At 40.7% G+C, this 18,970-nt stretch overlaps 2 protein-coding genes and 1 long non-coding RNA gene across 4 annotated transcripts in view; all 3 read right to left on the bottom strand.

The window, feature by feature from the left end:
* The window catches only part of bmp6 (bone morphogenetic protein 6), a 37,652-nt gene extending 29,719 nt beyond the window's left edge, over window positions 1-7,933 (bottom strand). Inside the window, exon 1 of the mRNA XM_067486435.1 lies at window positions 5,448-7,933. Within this exon, the coding sequence (XP_067342536.1) occupies window positions 5,448-5,856 (409 nt within the window). The 5' untranslated portion in view covers window positions 5,857-7,933. The remainder of the gene's footprint in view (window positions 1-5,447) is intronic.
* Window positions 1-18,970, bottom strand: part of zgc:101569 (uncharacterized protein LOC449822 homolog) — a 37,434-nt gene that overhangs the window by 13,424 nt on the left and 5,040 nt on the right. Inside the window, exons 5-7 of one of the 2 annotated variants that reach the window (XM_067486440.1) lie at window positions 11,284-11,433; window positions 9,104-9,219; window positions 8,758-8,904 (exon numbers count right to left, since the gene is read on the bottom strand). In XM_067486440.1, the coding sequence (XP_067342541.1) occupies window positions 8,797-8,904; window positions 9,104-9,219; window positions 11,284-11,433 (374 nt within the window). In that variant the 3' untranslated portion in view covers window positions 8,758-8,796. Of the gene's footprint in view, window positions 1-8,506; window positions 8,905-9,103; window positions 9,220-11,283; window positions 11,434-18,970 lie in introns of those variants that run through there. The other variant, XM_067486439.1, reaches the window with a different exon arrangement.
* On the bottom strand, window positions 16,139-18,961 carry LOC137104773 (uncharacterized). The gene is made up of 2 exons (XR_010911740.1): window positions 17,894-18,961; window positions 16,139-16,413 (listed from the first exon to the last, which is right to left on the bottom strand). It is a non-coding gene; the product is annotated as an uncharacterized lncRNA (long non-coding RNA).

Genomic DNA, 18,970 nt, shown 5'->3' with positions numbered 1-18,970 from the left:
CGATATGTTTGCAAGCGGAACAATATGCTAATATATCAAAGACTGTTTACATGAGCTCCTGAAGAAGGCCATCATGTCAGCCTGTTTCTGATTAGCTGCTTCTTGTTGCACAGCATGCGGTGAGGATTCGCTCAGAGGTTTTCTGTGCTGTTGTTTAAAATCGTGATTGCACCAAGATGAAATACAGCCACCATCTGAAGCATGGCAGTTAAAATTGTTTTTAAAGAAAACAGAGAAAGAAAACAACAGATGTCTGAGAGGACAGTGACGTTCCACCCCCTCCTCGTCAAGGCAATACAGAGCAAACAGAGCAAATTCCTCCATGCCTACACCCAGAGGTGATAAATGGGAGCAGCGGGTCCTAATCAGATGTTCTGCCAGGGTTATCGGCTAAGTTCAATAGATCGTTACCAGCCAGGAGTCCGCCACACATCACTGGCTTATCTTGTCACACTCCTCCATCCCAGGCCACTATCACTCCAAAGTGGAATGTCCACAAAAGGAATGACAGTGGACAGGAGAAGAAATAAGACAGAGAGAAAAAAACAGCAGCAAGTGTTATCTCTGTACTTAGCCCCAATCTCAGCTGCCATCTCGTCAAGTCTGAGAGTTATGGCGTGAGAGTAGAGCGATATCATCAGGTTGAGTGGGCACGGGGGTGGAGTAGAAGTGGGTGTATGTGCAAATAGTGGGGTGTTAAGAGCGGGGTGTGACACAGAGATGACTTCAAGTGCAAATGGAATGCTCTCTTATAAATGGTTATCCGCTGACCTGAGGGTCAGCCAACCAATGTGTGTAAATCTCCACAGGAAAAAGTTGGTTGTGTCAAGTACTCCACTTATCCAGGACAATAGAGCCAGAATACATCCACACAGTCACACACACACTATAAAGGTCTTCAGCAGGAACTCAGGTGGACAACACAGTTGTCCTTTAACACCTCATCGTTTACATGAGATACATAAAGGCTGCCTGGAAAAGACATAATCTGGTAAACCGGAGATGTCGCCCCCCCCCCCCCTTCAACCCTGTTTGTTTCTTAAGGCAGCTGTATGTTTTGCTAGAGAGCTTGACAACTAATCCAATCCAAACATGAGAAAAAGGATGCACTTAAAAACACTGTAACTCAATAAGCAGAATTATCTGTATATCTTGAGCTGTTCTTGGACATCAGTGCAAGTTCAAGTGAACTTGTAGCAGCAGTAAAATATCCGATGCTGTAAACAAGTGAAAACAAACAGAGGTTTGTAGTTTATTAATATAATTTTTCTCACCGTTGCAGGAAGGTTTCCACTGCCAAGTTTATGTCTCAGAAAAGATCCTTCATTCTGCTGCAGCATATCTTGAATTCTTCGCTTAAGTTCTGGCTAATACTGTTTACAGCATGCTCAAAGCTGAGGTGAAGTGATGGGTGGTCCTCTGTTCTGGTCTCTGAGGCTTTGCAGGAAGTGTTTCAAGATGGTTTAGTGAAATAATTCCAAAGCTCCCTTCTGCATCAAACAATTGACTCTTTGATCAAAACCCATGTTTCATTGCAAAGGAAGTGGCTTACCTAGGCTTAGGCCTTGAGACCTGCAGCCAGGCTTCATAAGAAAAAGAAAACAGCCATTTAATAAGAGCATTTCACTTCAGAATGAGCCTTAGCAGGGCTGTCTGGACCACGCTAATCTCCTGAAAACTCTCTTCTTAAGGCTTTCTGCCTTGTTTAACTTGTGTAAAGTATAGGAGGTAAATTGGTACGAAGCCTGACTTTTGACTCAGGTAAGAGGGCTAGTGACAACCCAGCTGTAGCCATGCAGACAGGGGTGGGGTGGGGTGGGGTGTGCAGACAGAAAAGGTTAAAATGCTAAAATGAGGTCAGTCATCATAACAGATTGCAACAAGTGCATGAAAACATAAAAATTTTTTAGATTATTTTAACTGGAGGAGGAATGTATGATTCCATTTCCTGGACATTGGAACCGGTTCAAAGGGTATATCAGGTATCACAGATATCACAAAAGCCAAGTATAAATGCAACCAAAAGGCATTCAAAACATATTGAAGTATTGAAGTGTGGAAATCAGCCACAGAGAGCACAACAACCCCACCACCCCCTTGATGGTAACAACTAAAATTACTCTGTAATTGTCATAATTTTCTCTCACACCCAGCATTTTGTGCAAAATCATTTGAGGCTCCTCATCCATCCAACCACTCAATGATTTTTCAAGACAAGAGATTTGGACATGTGGATTTTAGGAAACAATTATACACTGAAAATGGTCGGCCTAAATAAGTCTTAGAAGGAGAACCAGTCCATTAGACAGGCAGGCTGAGTGAAGCTGAGCTGTTACTCATAAAAGGGTATTCAACAGGGTAGGAAAAGTACAAGAGTTACTGTACAGTAAAACCATAGATGGATTTTCCTGGATAATTATGGGACCTTCCCTCTGGAAAGAACTGTCAGACAAACAAAAAAGGATGGGAGAGCAAATAAACAAGAGCTTTGGCTGCACTTTGGGCAAAGCCAAGCTTAGGAGGCCTCCACACCTGTCTGTCTGGCTGGTTGGCACAGGAGAGCTGCGGCAAAGCACCCCAGATAAATGCAGATGACACAGGAACAACATTTGTAGTTCCTGTTCTGTGACCCGTGAAACCAAATCCATTTCTGTGCAACCTTGACTCACCATAACCACAAGGTAGCAGCTCCACTACAAAAACCAAGCCCGATAGAAATAGCAATTTCCCCCCGCTGTCTATTATAGCACTTAAAATGGTTTGGGATGTTTCTCTACCCTTATTAATTGAGGGACACTGAGCTTTTGTATATGTTTTCCACTGCACCAATATTGGTCAGTGTCCCCCCACAGTATCTTACCTTGACAGACACCAGAGACAAGGGGCTGCAAAAGGTAATTTATCCTTTAACCACTAAATATGACACAGCTGTTGTTTTTCTGCAATATGGACCAAATCCCTTGATTAGAAAGTTTAAGTCTGCCCGTTTCCTGCACACGGAAAACAAAATCTCTTAAAATGAAAATTCTCTACACTTGAGGTAAAAGTGACAGTTGCCATTATCTGCCTGGTCCACTGTGCAGTAGGACACGTCCTAGATGCAGCATGTCACATAGCGTGAGTCATACAGTGCACAGTGTCACTTCACTAGACCTCAGTGGAAAGCAGAACGTCTACAAGGCAAACAGTGATTAATATATTATTTTAGTGATGAAGATGAAAAAGCAGTTGGAAAATATGTTACGCTTCGCCAAATCTGAAGTTTTCCGGCACTTACGTTGCTTTTATTTTTTTTTTCAACATGTAATTCTGAACAAGCTAAGGAGAATGGCTGACTCAACAAGAGCTCTACATAAATCATCCGAACGGGAGGGTGAAGGTGCATATGGTTCACAGAGAGCGCACTTGAGAATAGATGTAACGCAGGGGCTCCTTAATCTGTGTGCCCCAAGAGAACACTGTCAGAAAAGGAGCTCTCTATCTGTGCTACCACCACAGCTGGCTGTGAAAGACTTCAGTCTGAGCTGAAGCTTAAGTCACTGTCATTGTTTTTATTTGCTATGGGTCAGTTTGAAATCTGTAATTTTTTCATCTACACACAGGGGATTTCCTATGTAAACAGGCAAATCCAGTTTTAAATCAGATCCTTAGTGTAAACAGAACCACTTCTTCACTTTGACATGGCTTCACAAACACTGATTATCCTGGGAAGGTGCCATTCTGCTTTAGGCTTTGTCTTATAATCCAGCCCCATATTTTCCCAATTGTTTCAGCTTGTTTAGCTCCTTCACTTTTGTTCCTTTCATTTATCTTTGGTCTAATTTGTAGTTTCATTTTGGCCACACATGATATCCAGATTTTTAGGCCAGTTTTGCAACAAGAAGGACCACCCAGAATATAGCGCCTTAAGTTGCTGCACACAAACCCTTCCGATAGTGCAAGAGACACATTAAAAACTAATCTGATGGCGATGACACACGGTAGTCGTGCAAGGCCTTATTTGCAAAGCAGATGGAAAGCCTGGCCAGTCCAACATTAATTACAATCACATTCAGGGAGGAAGCCGTCCCTCCTCCAGGACAGTTAGGACTCTGTGTACGGCTGGAGGAGATGGCAACCTATTCCCCTGGTCACTGCAGAAATCTGAAGGAAAAGATGCACAGGAGGTGATTAATCAAAGTGGAGAGCCAGATGTGGAACAACACAGGAGTATAAACTCAAACTGAAGCAGCGCAGGAGTACCAAAACCACAGACACAAACACCATGCCACCACCATCACACTCCCACACAGAAGCCAAGAGAGGGGCTTCGATATCCTTCTGTCTGAATATCTGCTTTTCATCACTACATGTTTCAACACAATACTCAGAGGACCAATAAGCAGAGAAGCCTTTTCTAAGTAGCTGCTCCAGCCGAACTCTCCTCTTCATGTGTGGTACTGAGTTACAATCAAATGGTTTATTAAGATGAGGGGTCAAAAAGTTAAAGGAGTTTGAGGAGCACCTGGAAGATGCCCTCCCCCCCCAACACACACACACACAAGCGGACCCCTTTCCTCAGCGGAGACACATTCCCACTGTTCTCATAACCGGATCGTGACAATGCCCTCAGTTGCCAGTTGTCTGGATTTAAGCCTTCTTGTCCTCCAGCGTCTGGCAGCGCCTATGTTTATCTTCAGGCGCTGTGTTTAGAGTCTCCCAGCAAACACTGGAGCTGCTAATGGAGGGAAGGGCTTTTGCCTTTTTGTTGCAAACTCGTTGTGATTAGAGTGTCCCTCTTTATCGTCAGTGAAGCTAATTAAAGACAAATCTGCTTGGGTAACACAAACAATGCGACGTAATTTACGCACCGAAACCACAACTCGCTGCGCTGGAGGTCAACAGCAGAAATAGCCATTTATATACAAATACCAGCGGTGGTGGTTGATGTTTTGCTGAGGATATGGGTCTATTTTCCCCGCAAACACATAAATCACAGTAGATTACACATAAGGACTGACCACAGAATTTCGGTCCTATAAATGAGCCGAGAAGTGCCAATTTAACCAGAAAGGACGTTAACAATAAATTACACCGAAACAATACAAACCTCATCAGGCTTTCTAACCCACAGAGGATGTGAGGGAGGTAACTGGCCCCTGTGCGGCTCGCACAATGAGCCCGCCGTGCCCACAGTGATGGAGTAGTAAATTAAAGTGTGGCTCAAACATGAGCTTCCCGGTGTGGCAAACCGATCCAGTAAGAAAAAAGTTGTCATTTTAGGACGAGTACGAGAAGTCGTGCCCATAAAAACACTTGACTTTATGAAAAGCTTCTTCTCAGCTAAAGTTCAGTCGCGCCCTTCTTCGTAACACCTGTTCACACTTTAATTCGACCTCGCCTAATAATAAAACACCTTACAGAAATTATTTTACGAGCACAGAGTGAACAATTAGTCCGTAACTTACCTAAATTAACGAAACTCATAACCATATCGGCATCATTTAGAAACGCGGTTTCTTGATGTGTCGCCAGAGGGGGACTTTGGGTTGTCCGCATCGAGTCATAGCGATCAGGCAAGTCTTCCACTTCGCTTTTCTCCTCACTTGATATTGTGTTGTACAAGTCCAACATAAAAAGTGGTGCGGAGTTGTACTTTCCGTGTGACAGATGCGGTCTCGGTCTGTGCGGTAGCCCGAGAATAGACAGGATCTCCTTCTGCATCTCCCTCTTCTCGTGCGTCCGGAGTCGCCGGTGCATGAAACCAGGATTCACGTCGTTGTTTCCATCCAGTGAGTAATTGCTCTCCGCAACCGGGAACATGCAGTAATAAGCGCTCCACCACAGTCCGACCAAGGCAAGCCAGCGGCTGGTCATGGTGTTATCCAGCTGCGGTCTCCGGAGTCCCAAGTGTGTCTGTCTTGGAGCTTCAGTCGCCTATCCAAAAGCCAAATGTGCGTAATGGTAACCGAAGTCCGTCAAGGCGCGCTCTTATCTGTCGCAGCCACAGCTTAACAGCAAGAAAAAAGTATTAAGAGTGTATCAAGCCATTTAAAATACTTCTTAAAGCAAAATGCGCAGAATAGTGTCGGTCTCGCTCTCATTTCTGATTCCGGTAGCGCGTCGTGTTGCACCATGTGAAACTTGATTGTGAGCGCTCTCCTAAGTCGGTCAAAATACACCCTTTGATATCAACTTCACCAGTGAAAGAAAGATAACTCCATCAAAAGAGGCCATTTTACGTAAACGGATATGTCTGCTCTCCAGAATCTGACTTTAGACACTTGCGCATTGATATAAAGCCAACTTTAAGTGGCTGAACTGGCCTCAGAAACGGTCACTTTCTTTCTTAGGCTGTGTATGCGTCTAACAGGAATCAGCAGGTTGCAGGCAATAATATGCGTGCGTTTGCGCTGGTTCAGAAACCTCCCACTCCGTGCGCACTAAGCCAGAGGTGGAGCTCTTCAGGCTACTGGACAACTCTTGCATATTTTGTTCGCTGCGGAATTACAGCCTGTCTTTTCTAATAAAGCTGTCAAGTTAAGGTTTCGCATTCGTATTGCACGGAATGTGCCCGTTACATTTTCTTTGACAACATCTGTGAGAAGACTTCATCTAAGCCTACTTAAAAAAAAACATTTACATTCTAAATGCTGGCCCGAGCTATGACTTCACATTGGCAACTTGTGTTCTACTTTGGTGCAGTACACGCTACGTCTCTACAATGACTGTTATACTTCTGTTCGTTTCATGACGCCTAAATTATTGTGCTTTATTTGTGGTAGCTTTATACACCAATCTGAAAAAGGAAGCGCTGTCAGACTTTCAGAAGTGCGGTAATGAAGCATGGATCATCTGTACACATCCAAACCCGGCGTCTACTACGTTTGTTCAGTTGAGGCACGACCCCCGACGTTGAAGTTGGAAACAGCAATGACACAGAGGACCTACATGGAAGTGATATGACGTCTTCTCATTGAAACGGGCTCATTTATTTTACTTAACTGTTAATTAAGGACTCTGAAGGCAAAATAACAGGGTCTGCACCTCTTTGTCAGCGCTCTGTAAAAGTCATGCAATGAGTATAATGCCTTTTTTAGCAAAACAGGGAAATGTAAGCTGTGTGATATAATAAAGGTTGATTAACAAGCCATAAAATTATTTAGCACAAGCAGAACTTAACATGACACCTGATAAACCTAAGTGGAAAAAAAAACCGTATTTCCTCCTCTTCCTCCACCCTGTCATCCTAACCTGTGTTTTGTCTTCATGGACCCTTCACACATTGATGCTCCTGATGATAAGACCCAAAGGTGTCCATATCTCAGTGTCTCTGCTATTGCTGCTGCTGCCAGAGCTTTATGTGGACGCAGCATCAAAGCTGCACATACCACACACACACACACACACACACACACACACACACACACAAACACTTCAATCTTATATCACTTCAACTAAAGGTCAGATTGCCACTTTTTACCATGTTCAATCATGTCATTGCTCATTCACTTTAAATTTTGTAGGCCAGAGTTTTTTGATATCAATAATACCAGCAGAAACAACGGATATTGGGTGTATGTAAAATAATGGATGTCATGAATCAGCTTTTCAAAAAATAAACCTTATATTTCATTGAGAACTTATCCCTTATTTAATAGTGTTATTTTTACCATCGATGAGCCAATGAGTCATAATAGTGTTAAAAAAAAAAAAAACGTCATAAATAAAAATATGAAGGAAAAAGCATGATTTGTACTGCGTCATATGAGTTGGCTCATGGTAATAAACAGTGTGGAATCCTTGTTATAAACACTTCCTGGGTCATTTACCTTCGGCATGTGTCATACTGAATTAAACAAACACTAACAAGCTCCGAGAAGGCAGCACAGGTGACGTGAGTATGCTGTGTGAACTGAAAGCAGAGGGAGGAGGAGGAAACATTAAACAGAGGTTCTGTGTCCTGTCATCACACTGTCTAGACAGGACACCTCCTAGACCTAATGATGTCTTTGTCTGTATCTACCTATCTACCTCATATACTCACACACACACACACACACACACACACGTGCGCGCACATACATCACTATACATCTTGCTTTTAGCCCTTGTTGCAAGACATTTTATTAAAGGAGCAGTAAAAGGTCACAGAAGAGCTCACAGAGATGGAATACACACACCACTCTCCATCACACAAAATTAAGGGGAAGTGTGCTCCAAAACCACAGGAATTCTTTCACCTGGCACTGCAATCACAAGAATTGCTGAATCTTCTACAATAGTTATATTGCTGGGATTGCTATGTCGCACACATGCATGCAGGCACACGAACCCAAGCACCAGTCTTATCTCAGTTATCAACACTTTTTTTAAGTCTAAGGAACAATGGCGAGCTGCTGCAGGTTTGCTGCTTTTGATGCTTGTATAGTATTTTGTGTTGGCTTTGTTTTGTTGTCACACAGTCTCCCACTTCGTATCAGCCAGCACAAAGGCATTCCAGTGATTTTTCTCATTGATCATTTGCTTTGAAAAAAAGGCAAACGACTGCTTCTTGCACACATCTAGCAGGCATTATTGTCTACTGATGAAATTTAAATACTACTTAGCTGAGAAGGTAATCTCGCTGACCAGATTCTTAACACTGCACAAATTGCCAAGGTGTGTTGAGTGTAGTTGATATAGAAGAGTTATAATTTCTGAAATTCACTTGCTCTCAATTTATTGCCCAACATCTGTGAGGCCCCAACATAAATGAAGTGGGATGTGTTAGATCACCTGAAAATCATAATTCACAAGACCTCTGCAAACTAAATCCTAGAAGAATTTCCCTCCTCTCCCTGTTCCAGTAGTGAACTTGGTTGCCCCGGAAACAGCCTCTGACTGGATGACAGGAACTCCATGGTCGAACTCGTACTGCATGGCCTGGGCAGAAAGACAGAAATATTTATGACCTCAGGAGAAAAGTAGAATTCAAAGTTGCTGTATTGGATTGTTTTATATTGTACAATTGTGCCTAATGAAGTGGCCAGTGTTTCTGTGCTTTTTGACTAATGATGGTGGCAAGTTGGTAAGATACATATGGTGTGATAAAGATAATCTCCTATATAAGGTATATAACTACCTGTGTGAAGGAGGGGGCACCATAGCAGCTGTAAAAGGCCGAGGAGCGGTCCGCTCGTAGACACTGCTGAGGGAAGGAGCTGATCTGCTGGGCTAACTCCAGGGCTGCTTGTAAAGCTGTGGATAAAAAATAACACATATGAAGCATACAGAGCAGTTTTCAAACAGTAAACTTGCAGCCATGTGTAACAAAAGAAATATATACAAGTTAATATAAAAAACCCAAATCATCTGCATTTCCACGCTGAATTTCCTAGCTGCTTTGCCTCTTCACCCACGTCACTCTGCCTCCTCACCCACATGAAAGCACTGGACCACATCCAGATTAGTCCTTTGGAAAAAAGGACTCCTCATGATGCCACACTTTGATGCCCTCTGTGTGTGTATGTAAGCTACTACTTCTTTCCTTTTTTCTGATGTTAAACCCGCACAAAGTGATCATTACTCAAAGCGGCCAATTAGGCCAAGGCTTGACTGTGGGAAGAGGCACTTCCTTTAAGAATTAAGCTAATCTTCTACTAACATCTAAGACGACAGGGGAGGGAATCACAGATCAAGCCGTGAAGAGCACATGGAAAGGCTTTTTGGGATTTAACCATAGTGAAGCTTTCATGCATTAATATAACACAGGAAATGTCAGATTGAAATGTGTACATAGTTGCTGCTTGAATACGAGAACAGCACACAGTGCTTATAATGACTTATAGCTACAGCATTGTGTGCGAGCAAAATAAATAACATTGACTGGAAATGATTTTGTCTGATCGTACCTACAAGAGAGTTTCCTAAAAACGATGTTTCCTGACTAAAATTGGGTCACAGGCCTGTTTGTGTTTGGTGTCAACATGCCGGTTCTTCTCAGTGAATAATCATTTCTGCTTCCCCTCCCCAACAGATAGGGGACTTCCAAACTCCCCCATATCTGGTCTTCACATCTCTACCATTTGCCATCAAATATCTTACATTACAAACTACTACATGCTGTTAGGACACTATTACCGTCTTTGTATGGCTCACCCTGAGCTGTGATTTATGAAACTGATTAAACATTTCTTTCATCTTTACCTCCTACTTGTCAACATATTTTGTGGGATGAATCCACTAAAGCAACAAAATCACGGTTACGTTAAAAATGATGAGTAGACATGGGCGTATGAAACCAAAGCTCCAAAGACGTGCAAATTAAAGAAAAACACACGGCTGATGATGTCAGAAGCTTCAAACAACATTGGAGCTTCAGAACATGGATTACTACATTGAATTTTTTGCAGCTGAATATATAAGCTAGTGTAATATACTTGGAACATGAAGTCATAAAAGTAATAGTAATTCACATAAAGTTTCTATTCGCACTTAAAAGGGCTTCTGGGTGATGCATTTATTAATTTATTGTCACAGCTAGGATTGGCTAAAGCTCCACCATTCCCCACTACAGGATAACTAAAACAGCTAATGGGTTTACTTTTAGCAGAGGCACTTTTAAACAAAAGTATTGTGGCTTCAATGAGGATGTGCAGGCTTCATCAAGTGCATATGTGTGAGAGTAAAACTAGTCAAATAGGTGCAGTTGTGTTGCACTGGCCCCATTGTTAAAGGCTGCTGAAAATTTTACAAGCCAGACTTAACAGGATGTCTTTAGCAACCTTTTGTTTGGCCACAGTCTGAGTCCTTGCAGAATTCTTTCAGTCATTTTTAAAATTAATTGTATATTTACAGTGCTATCAAAGTGACCTGTAAAAAAAAGATGAGCATAATTGAGGAGATCTCGTTCACGCACATCTGAACTTGGTCAATATTTTTAGACACTGTAAAATTGATGGCGATTGTGGGCATTAGGGGCAACCTTTCCAAAAAATGTTGTCTATAGTTTATTTTCAAATAAAAGAATAGGTTAACAGTAGAAGCAGTCTGACTGATGCGTTTAAATTTTATTTTATTTTTTTAAAAACAAATGGAGGGTTACTGCAAAGATTGAGAAATTAATCCATGCCGCTGACCGACAGATGTTACGAGGAAAAGTGGGAAGGATCCATTTAGTCTCAAACACTATAAAATTCATTTGATTTTTATATACATAATTAGTTAAACTTAATTATTACGTAAAACTATGTTTGTTTTCTTGCTCCGTTACTGATGTGATTTACAAGCTGTGGCTAAAAATCGACCACCCACCCCAAATACCTTGGCCATCAGGAACAACTCTATTAGCCAGTCCATAGGCAAGTGCCTCCTGAGCTCCAACTGGCCGTCCAGTCAGAATAAGGTCGAGGGCTCTTGACAAACCAATGAGATGAGGAAGCCGCACTGTGCCTCCATCAATCAGTGGAACTCCTGAAAAAGACAAGATAGTCGATAGAAAATTAATTTGTGTGCAAACTGTGATATAATGTATACCACTTAATGGCTGCCCTGCAATCAAAGTATTTAATGCAGCATCTAGCTACACCAATACATGGATGCTTCCTTTAGAAAAAGGAATTGACTCAATAATACTTAAGTCTTTTATCAAAGTACCAAATGTTAGCATATTCTGCCCTTTTGCTGCCATCATTATAAAGTGAATGCCTTTGGGTTTCAGTCAGAAAATACAAGCAATTAAAAAGTTGGCCACTCAGTTCACGAAAGTTAGATGAACATTTTTATCAACTTTGTGGCATTTGTCTAAAACATGTCTTTCTGTCGCTTACATATTGAAAAGTCGTCTGTAATACAGCCTCAGTAGACTACACCTTCCAGCAGCACTATTACTCTACCACATTTGGAAATTCCTGTGCCTGTGTGTGGGCCTTTTAAAATTACCTTTAGAAAGAAATGTGGGTTACCTACTGTAAAGGGTCATAGGAAAAGCGGGTCACTGTGCCAGTACATTGGTTTCAGGTCACTTAAGCTTTGTGAACACAGCTCAAGAAACACGTCTATAATATACTGCTTGCACTGGTCTAGGTTATAGCTGTCAGGGGAACAACGATTTTTAAACAATTGTACTCCTTAAGTCTGCTTTCCTTTAGTCAGTAAACGACATCTCCTCCTTACCCTCAGTCTCACAGGACAGACTAGCATTATTATTGTGTCCAATAGAGAGAAAGACTGAGAAGGGGGAAGGGAGGGAGAGACAGAGAAAAACAATGAGGAGAGACAACACTTAGGTGTGCTAAGATTTTGGCATCTGTCGTAATTTCTAAAAAGCACCAGCTGCAAGAGGGATCCTTTCTACCTTTCCGTGCTCCCAAGATCTATGCCACCATGCCGACTGCTTAAATCCTCCAAGTCGCTGATTCTATTTGACCGCCTCTTTCGGGGAGCACATCTGTTTGACATGTTTTCATAACCTCAAATCATGATGCTAGCTTTCAGGTTTTTTTCTCCCCCGCTCCCCCACCGCTCTTATTCTGTGGAGACACATGGAAATACTGTGATTCTATTGATAGTCTAAAGATTATTCTCTCTCTCCGTGTCATTGAAATAAATCACCCTTGAAAACATGGCATACCAATGTTAATACATGTGCGACCAATCCAGGGACCTTGTCTGGATTCAGACTGGGATTAGGTGTGTGTCTGTGTGTCTACAAATACAAGATTTTACTGTGTTTCCTTATTACAGGTGTGTATTCTACTGATGTGAAATTCAGAGCATGAGCACACTGAGCAAATGAACTAAAAATTACACCTAAATTCCTTTTCAATTCAAATATAAAATAGCACAGGTCTCTGTAGGGCAGGTGTGTGTACACATATCTTATTCAAGGCCGTTTCAATATTGACTGAGACAACAACACAGTGTTTTTCTGACAGGGTTTCGCTCTGTGATGCTTTGTCTTGCACAACATGTAACAACACACACACACATACATGGACAAGGACACTGATATATCTGTGCAGCACAGAACCGCATCTAATCTTTAGTATTTCCATAATATATAAATAAGTGTAATTTATGTCATTTGTTTAACCAACATTAGTTTTAAAACGTGCATGAAAGTCAGATTACATTTTATGAATGAGAAAAATGAGAAAATTCTAAAAGCTTCATAAATGTTTAAGTGCCACTGTATATTTATTAGACATAAATGTACATCACACTCCATTTATTTTAGGTTTTCATTAAACTATATACCGAACTGCATTTCAACTCAATTTAGAACACTTTATATTTTCAACATCTTATTTTAACAATTAATGCATTATTCTTACTGTTAAGCCTCCTCTGCTCTCAGTGGGTTTTTTTTCACTATTTAACTCACAGCTCTAAATGTTCAAGTGTTAAAGTGGATTTCACTGTTTATAATTAAGTGATTTTTTTTTCTGTTTTTTTGGGAACTAGTTGAGCTAATGTACAGTCTTTATAAGCCTAGGGAACCTAAACAGTAGCCCATGGGGTGCATGTAGCCCAGGTGGGGAATTGTTTCTCTGGTCCTAATCAATGGATGTTGGATTAGAGCATCTCTATCTGTGTCTAGCACTATCAAATTTGATTGCAGCTAAAGACAGAAAAAGGATGAAAAAGGTGCCCCAGACAGAGACAGGAAGCTGACTTGAAACAATGAGAGGATTCCAGAGCTAGTATGAGGCAAGAAGGACAGAGCCTGGCTCAGGGAATGATAAAGCGCCAGGTTGACCTCCAGTCTGTCTGTCTATGGTGCTGCTGTTGGCACCATCGCTATCAGCAACCAGAAGGACGTCCCTTCTTATCCACAGCACTCGTCTCCAGCACCTCCACCCTTCACCCCCCTCTCTGTCTCTTTGACAGTTCCGTCTCTGATGTGTCCTGTTTGCAGGAATTTGCACAGACCTGTGCTTTGTCCTACATGAATAGGAGCTGAGAGATTGCGGAGAACCTCCTTGAAGTAGTTTAAAATCAAAAGGCATGTTTGGCTGAGGCAGAGAGCAGTGGCTTCTGATCCTCTTTTCCAGGTTTCATAGAGGAAAATGTTTGGCAGCGATCCTGATACGAGATAATCAGCCAGCATCCGCAAAACAAAGTCTAGATTTGTCGTATTTGAGCTAGTAGTTTAGAAAGGAACCCTGCCTTCTTGTACAAAGCAGATAAGCCCATTGTCAAGTCTGAAGTTTGTTAGTAACAGAATTGCACATGAGTCAGCAAAGCCTATTGTTTAAAGACTAGATGTAGAAGCTGGTTGTTGCTCCATCAATGGGCCATCAAAATCTGACATGTAGGAGAAGTTTGGAAAAGAAAACAACTTGTATTTAAGAGCTTGCTACATAAACTGATAGAAAGTGTAAGCTTGTAATAACAGATCGGTTCAGGTATTCCCAAATTATATAAATCAATTAACTTATTAAAGTTATGATTATTTACTATTTTGATCAAATCCTAAATTAGGCAAGTTTTGCTAAAGTAGTTCAGTAAATTTCACATCAGTTTTATTTCATCTTATATTTGTGGTAACAATGTCACCAGATGAAAAAGCTGCCTTTTTATAGGCCAACATTTCAATACACAGAAAAACTTACAGTAAGCTGTAAACCTACATCAAACTAACAATATAAAGAAATACATGAAAAACAACAAAAATTATATATGTATTATTTCCCTTTTTGCATTAACAAATGCCACCGATCACTGTCTCTGCTTATTTTGGTACAGCAGCAAAGGTAACCATTCTTTTAAATAAAGCTTTCCTATTTATTTAATTTTTTTAGAAAATCAATATTTGTGTACTTTATATTGTAATAAAATACCACTAGAGCAGACGGCACTTCTTTGGATGTCATGTTCACGATCTTCAGCTACTACTAAGCTGAGAACAAGGTGTGAAACATGACACACTTAGATGTTCTGGTTTGCTGCTGGTGCTGCAGGCATCCTGACCACATCAAAACAAAACCCAGTACAATGTCCTCCCATGAGGGCAATGCGATTAGGTTTGAAGTGGATTAACGATTTCCGGAAAACTGCAGACTAAGTGGACAGAAGAAGCTTTTTCGTTGGCTTACTTTGAAATACTCAAAGTAGGGCCAGGAAAATAGCTCACTTGGGCTGGGTCAGAGATGAGAGCCACACAGCTAACATGATTTTATGTATTTAGCTTGCTGAGTTAATACTAGGGCTGTGTAACCTTTAGTCTGCACAAGAACATAATCCAGGACCACCAAGGGTCTAAATATGGCTTTAAATCATGAAAATTTCAGAGAAGCTTTTCTTTTTTTTTACAAAATGATCATATTGTTTTAGGAACACAAAGAGCCTGGACATCACTAAATGTCTCCCTGTTTTGCCCCTAAATAATGTCAGTCATAGTTTTACTAACTTATCCACTTGTAACACTGATTGTTTTCCATCTCAGCAGCGCATAAATGTAACTTCCATTAAGTCTTTATGGAAAAAACTGGGAGTTTTAGGAGGGCTAGTTTTGAGGGAAGATGATGTAATCACTGGACTATGTCACTCAGTTTCAAACTCAGTGAGCAGGTGTTTGAATTGGCTGATGTTATGTCAGCTTTGGAATGAGGTTTTATTTCTATTCAGCATGTGTCTTCTTCTTTGGCACTTGTCATCTGTCCCTCATCCAGGTATGCGACACAATTTAAAATTGGGGAGAGAAAGGGTAGATTTTGCAGGCTTCTCTGTGCATATGTGTCTACTGTAGATTGTTGTGTGAATTATTATTATTATTATTATTATTTTACAATTGTTGTGAGGACAATTTGGCCTATTCTCGCCCTTTTAGTTTCACGATAAAGTTAAATTTAGGTGACTTTAGGATTTTAGGTTAGGAGCTAAGAAATGCACAATCAGTGTTCCCACAAAGGTACAAATACAACCAGTGTATGTACGGGTTAAGTGTGGGAGAGGCATGGTGGATGGTTTCCACTTGGTGCTCTCTACTTCAAACAGAAAAACCAATAGTGTAACAATCCACAACAGGGTCTATTCTAGGCTACCCCATTTAAAGAAAAATCCTTGAATGAAGTATTATTGAACCATTTGAAGTTTCCTTTTCCGGTGGTAGCTCTTTCTTTGCTTTGTGATGTTCCTCTGGTTTAAAGGAACTAAAATAACATAGGGAATTAGGTAAGCATGGTGGTTTTTAATTCAGGTCTCTTAACATTCAACAAGCAGTAGACACTAAAACCAGACTCCTGTGACGCAACCATCTCCTCCTTCTCATTTCCTCCTTGGCTGGGCAGAGGGGCCCCAGACAGGAAGCCACAGTTTCGGCAGCCAATCACGTGCCAGAAAGCTGTCAAATCCTTGTGGTTGCCATTGGCCCACATCAGAGTGGTACAGCGAGCCTCAGAGGGTTTTTCAGCTCCAAAGCCACCAGGGATTCCCTCCGGCTGCAGCCATCTGTGCCCGACCAAAAATCGGTTGCAGAATTGAACTATTAAATTCATACTGTTAAAATTCATACTGAAAGCTGACAGAACTAAGGTTATGTTATTTTCTATTTTTATTTCTGTTATTTTGAGAAAGAACAGAAAACTGACGGGAAAAAAAAACTCATGACATATGTTAGAAATATCTTGGTGTTTGGCCTGATGATTATCTTACTATTAAGTAGCATGTTGAAAACTTTATGCAAAACTTTTTCTTGGAGGAAGAGGCATGTTGTCATTCCCATCATTCCCTATCAGATTGCGATCATGATTTGTTACACTGGAATACACAAGCACAGTGTCTTTATATGTTAGACTCCATTTAAAAAAGTTCATTAGAAAAGGTGAAGATGCTGGTTGTGCATCCCACAACTGTATGGATATGGGCATAAAAAATGAACAAAATTCAGCATACCAGTAATAGTCACTCTACAAAATCAGACACATCTGAATTAAAAACCACAGTGGTTTCAATTAAGCTGAAGGAAAAGACTCAAATGTGTTGACAAACAAGTCTATGAGACAATCAACAAAATTAATTACAGGGAGGAAATGTGCAACTTAATGTGTTTGAACCACAGTAATGCTCATTTCTGCCTTCCAAACATAGTTTAGAACTGATGGAAGGGGTTTAAGTGCAATTACTGGATAAATTACATACCCAATGGGACATGTAGACTGAGATTTCAAAATCTGGTGATGAAACAACTATGTGTCCAGAGATGCATCCATAACCCATTGTCTCCCCTAATCTGTATTCCTCTTTAAATAAATAAAAACCGACAGCCAGAGAATTGGAAGTGCAGGTATCTTCTATCTAGGATTTAGTTTTAAAACTGAAGTGAACATTTCACATATCTAGTGAAACAGGCTCCAAAAGCACAATTAAAGAACATTGCAGAAAATGAACTCCAATTAATGCAACATCTAGAAAAAGGACTGTAAAGAGGAACTTTAACAAACATCCAACAGCAGACACAATGGAGCATGGCCTTGCCACTAGACAGTCTGAGAGAACAGACAGACGAACTGACGAGGGCAATGCCCGGATGTTCTACTGGTAAATTACAGGCCTGGGATAATAAGCTTGGCATGTTTACACTCCAAATCTCGTACTGCCTGTAAATTATAGCACAACAGTTGGATTTTATACACCATGGTCATATTTTAAGCCCTCCAGCAACATGGCTAAAGCATTGACAGCTATATGGGAGATGTTGAAATGGTCCAATAAGAGCCAGTTGTATACAGTGAAGCCAACCACACTTTGCTGAAATCAGAATCCGCTTAAAAAGGTTTACAGAAGAAGATCCAAAGTACTACTTTTGCTTTTAAAACTACAGCCAAGTCAATAGCCAAATCATGCCAGTAAGCTATGACACGGCAAAAAAGGAAAAAGTTGTTTATGAGGAAATTGTGTGACATAAATAATATGTAAAAGAAGTTTGGACCTGCGGTGGAAACCTGGCAGCTGGTTGCTTCCTCTTCTACTTATCAAGACTGCCCAGCAGACTCTGGCCATGGTGCCAAAAGGTCATGGTCACTGGCGTTATCAAGTTACAACTCTAGCCTCACACACAAACAGGAGGAGGCAGGAATGATAACGGAGAGAGCGTAACAAAAGTTGAAAAATAGAAACACTGTTGACTTCCTGGCATTAGAAGATATGTATACTTGGATGTAAAGAAAACAAGGATACTTTAATGGAGAGCTATAAAACAGTGCAGCTGCTACTACTACTACTACTACTACTACTACTACTACTACCACCACCACCAATAATAATCATAAAAATAACAACAACAACAAGCATAAGACTATTAGTAACGGTGTGGATAAAGATCTACATTACGCAGTTGCAGTAAAATTTGTTTTCATAATGTTGAAATGCTGCTAGGTATTTGCCATATCCACTGTATGTAAGAGCATAAAATAAAATTCAAGGAAATAATTAGTTCCACTACTAGCAGATGAAGAGTCTGTAGCAGCAGAGGTAGCAGAAGTAGTAGTCATAGTAGCAGTTAAGGAAAAAAGTGGAATGCATAATTAGTTGAAGTGGGTTGAAGCTGCTGAAGAGGGAACTTTTTTTCACAAGTTCCTATGCACTTGAACAAGAAAATCTTTATCTCCCTTAGCTTGCTTTAAGGTAATTCTCCTGACTTTGATTTTTTGCTTGCTTTGCTTTGCACCTCACTTGTAAGTTGCTTTGAATAAAAGCACGCAAAAAGACGAAATGTAAATGTGACTCTTGCTAAAGCAAACTTTTGACCTGACAATTGCTTTTTCGGCTGCTCACCAACTGACATTAAAATAAAAATTCTCTGATGGTCTCAAAGGATCCGTAATTAACTAAAAGCTTGAGAAATCCCATAAATAATTGCAAAAGATTTAAAAAATAATAACAAGTAGTAGGTTGTAGTAGTACTGTCCTCCCAACCCTAAGAATAGAAGAGTACAACAAGCAGAATAACAGTGCAGCAGTGACAGGTAACGGTAAAGGGAGCAGTAGCTTGAGGTGTCAGACGTAC

Source organism: Channa argus, chromosome 19, assembly GCF_033026475.1.
Source record: "Channa argus isolate prfri chromosome 19, Channa argus male v1.0, whole genome shotgun sequence".
In the NCBI taxonomy this organism is placed as follows: Eukaryota; Metazoa; Chordata; class Actinopteri; order Anabantiformes; family Channidae; genus Channa; species Channa argus.
Note: the sequence above shows the minus strand (reverse complement) of the source record. Positions and strands in the feature narration are given on the sequence as shown.